This window comes from Saccostrea echinata, unplaced genomic scaffold (assembly GCF_033153115.1).
Source record: "Saccostrea echinata isolate AGI-Se365-2 ecotype Australia unplaced genomic scaffold, CSIRO_AGI_Sech_v1 ptg000003l, whole genome shotgun sequence".
NCBI classification, from domain to species: Eukaryota; Metazoa; Mollusca; class Bivalvia; order Ostreida; family Ostreidae; genus Saccostrea; species Saccostrea echinata.
The window spans coordinates 13,287,066-13,295,326 of NW_026889752.1; the positions used below are offsets into that span (position 1 = coordinate 13,287,066).

General features: G+C 34.1%; 1 protein-coding gene across 1 annotated transcript; it reads left to right on the forward strand.

Annotated features, from left to right (window-relative positions):
- The first annotated feature begins 3,532 nt into the window (after positions 1–3,532).
- LOC133178638 (prostaglandin E2 receptor EP4 subtype-like) lies at positions 3,533–5,663 on the forward strand. The gene is made up of 2 exons (XM_061313363.1): positions 3,533–4,306; positions 5,469–5,663. Exons 1-2 carry the CDS (start codon positions 3,548–3,550, stop codon positions 5,661–5,663), a joined length of 954 nt encoding a protein of 317 aa, XP_061169347.1. The 5' UTR covers positions 3,533–3,547.
- The last annotated feature ends 2,598 nt before the right edge of the window (positions 5,664–8,261 follow it).

An 8,261-nucleotide genomic window follows, 5' to 3' on the forward strand; every position in this document is an offset into this window, starting at 1 on the left:
AGGATATGGCGGTAGGGGTGAACCCTAAAGGTACTAGTAATTCATCCTTCCTGCATATAGATACCGGTACACCAACAGAAGAAAGCTATTTACTGTAATTTGCTGTAGTGAAAGATATTCTTTGACAGTCTGTACTTTGATTTATATGAACAAATGAACGAAGTATAAACCCATTAAAATCGCAGATAAGAAACTTAGCCGATATTGGAAATATCTAGTTAAATTCCGCACACGGAGTTGGATCAACAGAAATTGAATAAATGTTAATGAATTTTACAAGAGATTGAATTATGTTCATAAAGCCTGGGAAGTAACCAAAGTAGTTATTACAGCGATTGTATAATTAGCTGAGTCAATGTACCAACGCAATATTAATGCAGCAATAAATAGTACTCACGACTGACGTTTATTGCTTTTAAAAAATAAAGATTATTCTACTTTAATGTTTACATAGGAATCGCAGCAGTTTAATCAGAATGTCTTAAATTTAACAGACTTCCTGATTTTCTTATCAATCAGTTTATCTTATCTTAAATAAGTACTTGATCGCCATGTGACACATGTAAATACTTAACTGGCGAGTAAGAATAATTTAATATATACATTTATATACAAATACTCAACAAATATTTTCGGAAATCTTATTGCAGACATTATAGTGTCACCGCATTTAACATTTTCTGAAAATAATTTAGTTTGACATCCGTTTGCAATGAAACTACGCATGCCAGTCAGGTTACAATTTACGCGCTAAACTGTCAATTAATAACCGAGAATCTTATGGTTTTTTCCTAATGGCAATTGATAGTTCATATAAGCACCACCAATGGCATTTCTTCTATACCCTCTTTGCTGGTTTAGTCTGCACGGATCTTTTGCAGTCTTACGTATTGTACCCGGTTCCCAATTTGCGGTATTCCAGTAACTTCTTGTGGTGTTAAAAAAACCTCTTTATGATGCTCTATGCATGGTTCACATTTTCTTTCATACATGTTTATCCCAGCAAGTCCATTTTTGTGTCTCACACATACACATATTTTACAAAAACAAAACAAAAAAACAAAAAAACAAAAACAAAAAACAAAAAAAACCCTCTTTACCCTCTTTTCATTACTCTCCTTTTTTACCATCCCTTTTTCATATTTTTACCAAAAAATTCTCATTAATATCATATTGGATATTTTACTAAAGAAAGACGTTAATGGCAAGCTTACATCTAAACTTTATGATAAACGTGATGACTTCAACTTTTCTATCGTCAACTTCCCTTGTCACCACAATCACCTGCAAATGGAGATTATGTCTCCCAGATGATTCGATACCCAAGAGCATGTTCTACGTAGGCACACTTTCTAATAAATATATCAATTAACAATTACAGTTACTTTCATTCATATGTAGACTCGATATATCTAGGTGAACTCGAAATAAAAGACACTACACAGTCTGTCACATCTGTTTCGTATTTGGATGTTTTACTGACTATAGACGACAATGACCAACTAATAACTATACTGAATGATAAACATGATGACTTCAGCTTTTCCACTGTCAACTTCCCTGATTTATATAGTAATATGACAAATCACCCGCATATGGTTTAGCAAGAGCATGCTCTGAGTATCATTTTTTAAACCAAGGCAAACTATTGACAAATAAGTTGATGTTACAAGGATTTCAACATTCCCATTTGAAGTCAGTTTTCCGCAAATTACATGGTCCTTGTAATGACATTATTTGAAAATACATCCTATCAATGGGTCGATTTTTGACTGACATATTCCACATATAACAATTGTTAGGCCAGTGCTTTTATACTTAATTTGACTATTGAATACTCTGTCTACCTCATCAATACATAGGGCTCACGGCGGGTTGACCGGTCAACAGGGGATGCTTACTCCTCCTAGGCACCTGATCCCACCTCTGTTGTTTCCATGGGTTCGTGTTTTTGTCCTGTTCACGGTCTGTTTTGTTTACTGGATTTATGACATTGATCACTGTTCGTTATCTTCACCGTTTACATACATGTACTCTAATGACCACGCACGTTACAAGAAATAGATTAAACTAATTGCATGGACAAAAGCGCAAGAAAGCTGTTTTAGTTCTACTAATAATAATATTGATGCTTAAATCTTTTTGCATGATGACAAATGTTTGGTTCACACATTATTTTAGTTTCAATGTCACCAAACTGCAGTCATTTGAATTCCACTTAGCCGCAAAGATTAGCAAGGTTTTAATGTTCATAATTTTTAGAGTCATTTAAATTTGTTTAAGAATTAAAATTATATTTGTATTCTTGATTTTTTTTCCAGCTAAAATGAAGGTAAAACAAGGGACTCTTTTTCCTTGAACACAAAATTTTCAAACATTAAAAAACCCACTTCATTTGGGGTTTTTGACCTTACACACATTGGTCATTTGAAAAATGTAATAAAACTTTACATCAGTAATATTTTAGAATTTTTGTTAATTGAAAAGCAATAAAATCTTTACTATGGCGAAATGTTACTAGTCATGAAATACGACTATGAAAAAAAGGATGTCTCTTTCATAATTAAGATAGAACCTCGTGCATTTTGCACACTAGAAGATATAAATCTATTCCCATCTGCCTTCCTCCTGAAAATAACAGTCAAACCAATGGGTTTGGTTTAGAAAATATATTTGCATTGAGCAGAGTATCTATTGTCAAGGATTGAAATATGAACACCTTTTATCATATTTATCAGAGCAATACTGAGAATTCATGTTATTTGTGGTCATCATCATGCTGATTAAATACTCGGTCAAGAATAGGTCATAGCAGAGAAAGTCCTTAGTATTGGCATTTTAAATAGTAAAATTTCAGCAAAGGCTTGTGGCCAATTTGTGGTTTTTTTTAAATAGGAAGATAAGTCATCCTCACTTGTTTACTTGTATTTAACAATAAGGAAATTTTCTGCTTGGCTTTGCTTTGATCTGAGTTCTGAATTGTTGGGCACGCGGCTCGGCTCGTCTATGGAAATTCGATGTAAACACCTTGACTCTACTGTATTATTTGCAGACTTTCGTAAAGAGCAAGAGAATCCAACACATGATTTTCAGTATTGCAGTTAAAAAAGAAACTTACTCGACATTGTCAATAGCTAATTTTAAAATTTCATAAATGAGTTCTACTAGTATTATAGCTGCAGATTTTTATGACATTTACAACACACTGAATAATGTATAACAGAGCTGCTGTTTATTGCCTTATAAAACCCTTCTTTATATAAATATTTTAAATTTTTTACACGTATATTTAAATTGGTTCCATGATTTTATTTTAAATAAAAAAATTCTAAATTTAGTCGACTTCCTGATTGCTTTTAATCAATTAGTTTATCTAATCTGATACCGGTACTTGATCGCTATGTGACACTTGTAAATACTTAACTGGCAAATAAGAATAATTTAATCTATACATGTTTATACACATACTCAGCATATATTTCGGAAATCCATATATATTGCAGACATTAGTACCGCCTTATTCAATAATTTAGATTGACAATCAAAAATGACTTATTATCCTTATGCCGTTTGCAATGAAACTACTGATTTACATGCCAGTCAGGTTCCAACTCATGTGGAAAACTGTCTAGTAATAGCAGGGAATCTTATAGCATTTTTCCTTATGGTGATTAATAGTAGGTACCATCAGTGGCATTCCTTTTATATACTCTTTGCTGGTTTAGTCTTCACGGATCTCTTGCAGTCTTGCGTATTGTATCCGGTTTCCATTTTGCGTTATACCAGTAACTTCACGTGGTGCTACACGAAGCCTCTTTGTGATGCTGTGTCGTTCACATTTTCCTTTACACAGTTATCCTCTGGTGCCATCGTTTCTAGCATGGCCATTGATCGCTATCTGTGTCTCAAACGGACAAACTTTTTACAAAGAGCTAAGTGCATTCGTTTTAGATATTTTGGCGTCCTTTGTGCCATTTGGTGTTTTGTAGCTCTTGTCTGCAGTCTCCATCTTATTGGCGTCGGAAATAGCCAGCTCTACTATCCCGGATCATGGTGCTTTATAGATTTTACACAGACATCCATTGGAAATCGTGTGAATTCCCTTATTTACTCTGTATGTGGAATATGTGTGATAATTTCAACTTCATTCTCGAACATAGCCTCGGTCATGTTATCGTGTAAAGACAATGAATATAGAGCTAGACTTCTGGAGCAGAACAGGGTGACTGGAGTATATGACAGTCACGTGACTATCTTCCTCGTGGTAGCACTTTTTGTTTACGTGGCATTTTTTGGTCCATTCATTGTAAGTTAACCAAACTTGAAATTATTTTCAGTCAAATTTTAATTAATGAGACTGGATGGTCAAAAATCACTTAAAAATATGATTTAAACTACTATCGAGTAAGGAAAAAGTCTAACTTATTTCGGCATCACATTTCATGCAATTTCTTACATCCTTTTACAAAGCTCTTTACCCCAGATTGCTTACTTTGTGTAAGAATGGTCATGGACACACAAAGTGAAATTGCGAGGTAAAATGTGAAGATAATGAACAGAAATCAACCTTTAAAGCCAGTAAACAAAACGAATCGTGACTGGGGTAAAACACGGACCCCTGGAAACATCAGAGGTGGGATCAGGTACCTAGGAGGAGTAGGGATCCCCTGTTGACCTGGTCATATCCGTATGTATTGATCAGGAATACGGAATACTCCCCAGTCAAATTTAGTATGAATACTCAAAACAGGAATCAAGGCTTTATTTTTTCCGTTGATGTAGATTGTTTAAACACTTTATATTAAATTTTACTGAAAAATAGTTGTTAAAAGATACACGATTTCTCCCTACTTTGAGAATCATTTTTTAAAATTCAGATTTTAACTTGATGCATAGATTTTCCACACCCCCCCCCCCAAAAAAAAAAAAAAAAAAAAAAAAAAAAAAAAAAAAAAAACAATACCATGCAGATAAAAAGTTTAGGGAGAGTGCTAAAATAGAATGTGTCTGCTGTCCAATCCCAATCATTTTTGAAAATAAAATATTGCTTAAATTAAGTAAAAAGCACATAAAAGAGTTTGTTTTACTCATTTGGAATCAGTATTTTTTAAGTCTCATCTGAGAGAATATCACTAAAACTAGTTGATCCATAAGGTCAGGATTTTTAGTATAGAAGAAAGAATACAGCCTCTTCTACAATAAAACTGACAATTTTATGTTTTTCTTTGAATTCATTAGAGTACAAGTTGTAACATTAAGCTCACTAAAAAGCCTGCTCTGTGCTATAGAGATAAGTAATTAGGACTCTGTTGTGATTTACTGACAACTTAAGCAAGAATTGCTGTCTGCATGGTTTTACTTAGACACTATGTAAGACCACTGTAAGAATTAAACTGTATATCAAAAAACAATATTCAGTACCTGTCAATAAGGATGATGACATATATCTATCTTGTTTCTTTACACAGATGGACGTGTTTCTCCATGCTGTTGGCTTGGTGGAGGGCAATGGATCAGTAGAGCTATGGCTGATCAGACTCAGTTACATGAACTCCATTATTAACCCCTGGCTATACATTGTACTCCGTAAAGAGAGTCTGCTGAAGTTTGTAAGGCTGTATTATTATTGCTGTAGGTCCTCAGGGGGAAACACTCGAAATTAAAGCTAGCGATACTGCACTTGCTTATTATGAAATAAAAATTGATATACGAAATGTGTGTATGAGCAAACACCGACCTCAAAATTTAGAGGTGGAATCAGGTTCCATGGAGGAATGAACATCCCCTGCCGACCGGTCACGCCCGCCGTGTGCTCCTTGTCATGATCGGGAAAAAAAGGAAAAATCCGTTCAGTGTATAAATAATGGCCTAACAATTAGTATGAAAAACGCCAGTCAGCATTTGACTCAATGATAGGTTGTATGTGCTGATAAGGTCATTGTGACGACCGTAAAACTTGCGAAATGATGACTTTAAACGAGACTGTTGATATTCTTGTTTGATCAACTTGTTTGTCAATAGCTTGCCCCATTTTAGAATTGTTCATACGTAGAGTATGCTCTTGTGTATCGAATCAACTGAGAGGCATAAACCCCATATGCAGGTGATATGGGTATATTGCTACATAAGTAAGGGAAGTTGATTGAAAAGTTGAAGTCATTACGTTTCTCATAAAGCTTTGTTGTTGGGTTACCATTAACGTATTTTTCTATTAAATATCTAAATATGAAACAGATGTGCCAGAATCTGTGGTATCTTTTGTTTCAAGCTCACTGGGATATATCGAGTTGACATATGAACGAAAGTAACTATTGTTAATTGATAATGCGCCGTCGATATATCGAAATGTCGAGTTGAAGGCCACAGCAAGTGTTTCCTTCTTCTCATGTAGAAGTTTTTGAATAAATTCTGCTTCATATGAATACAAAATCAGGTCTGCTAATAAGGGGGCGCAATTGGCACCCATGGGAATTCAAACAGATTGTTGGAAGACCTGATTTCCAAAAACTACATAGATGTTGTCAATCAGGAACTCAAGCATCTTTTTAACATCAACTTCAGAGTACTTGTGTGTACAAACATACACTACGTATGAACAATTTCTAAAACGAGGCAAGCTATTGACAAACAATTTGTTAAAACAGGAATATCAACAGTCTCGTTAAAAGTCATCATTTCGCAAGTTCTATGACCTTGTCAGCAAATACAATCTATCATAAAGTTTTTCATACTAATTGTTAGGCCAATATTTACACAATGAATTGTCTACTGTTTTTCTCGTTTTTTCCCGATCATCACAAGGAGCACACGACGGGTGTGACCGATCGGCAGGGGATGCTCACTACTCCATGGTCACTGATCCCACCTCTAAATTTTGAGGTCCGTGTTTGCTCTGCTCAAAATTTGTATCGTTTCATTAGTTCATCTCTGATACTTTAGAGGTCCCTGTTTGCTCTGCTACTGATTTGTATTGATTGAATGGACTTTTGAGCTTGAATACTGTTCGTTATCTCAATGTTTCATTCAAATTCTCATCAGATAACCACTATGTCTTAGAGATTACAATGCGTTCTCCTCAATGGGGAGAGTGCAAGATATGATGGTAAATCGTCAGATTTTCCTGATACTAATAATGCAGAGAAAAAAAAGAGGAATAAAAATTGAAAAGTTGGTAAAACAGAGAAAAATAATTGAATATGCTACAGCTGCAAATGATGCAACGATATTTTTTCTTCACTATATGCATTTACTGTGTTGTCCATCGCCGCCCCTGGCAGCATAGTCTGCAGAAATCATTGTCACATGACAAAGATCCAGGGTATCAGCACGTGGAGAGTTTATTCCTGGAGTCATCTGAAGATCTGCATTTAACAATACAATGTCATTCTTATTCATCACTAATTTTCAAATCGATGAATCAATTTGATGAACAAATGCACTGAAAGCTCGTGTCATTGAAATTAATCTTGCAAATATGTGTGTGTATTGGATTGTGATATGAAACTTTATGCCTCTGATGATCATCATCGTTGCAGGTATTGGTTTTGAGTCCATTCTAAATTTTGTGTCCATTCTATATCCACATAGAAATGACAAGAAACCTGTGACCCGCGACAATGTTGAACATTTACATGTACTCTACCTGTTCAATGGAAATTTTGCTGTGTTTCCTCATACCAAAGTTTACATAAATGTTAAATCATTGATCAGTGTTGTCTTTGATAAAGTTTTTTTTTTGAAAATTAGTTTTGTGTAAAAAAAATCAAATTTAAAAAATAGGTTAGAGATTAATATGAATGTCATAATTATCAAGGAAATCATCGAAGCATCAAGAACTGTCATTAAATTAGTGCAGGAAATTTAGAATATAATCATATTTCATTAGTTTTTGTGCCTGACTGGCATATACTTCAAGTTAATACCTCGACGATGCTGATCAAAATTGCAGAAAAAATACGTATCTAAGAAGAAATGCTACAAACTCTTTCCCTAAAAAATATGAAAAAAAAACGACTGAATATCTGTCTATTTAAGTAAAATGAATAAGTTTAAATGCATTAAGTTCCACATTTCATTTAAAGTTTCACAGTACAGTAATGCCCTATAAAGGGAGAGATATGAGGATGATGAAAAAAACAGAAGAAATTTGTACTACAATTTAAATCTACAATTTCATGATATCTTTTGATATATATAGACAACTTTAAAAAAACGAAATCCAATTGTGTCTTTGTACATAATATCAAAGAATAACATTCCGG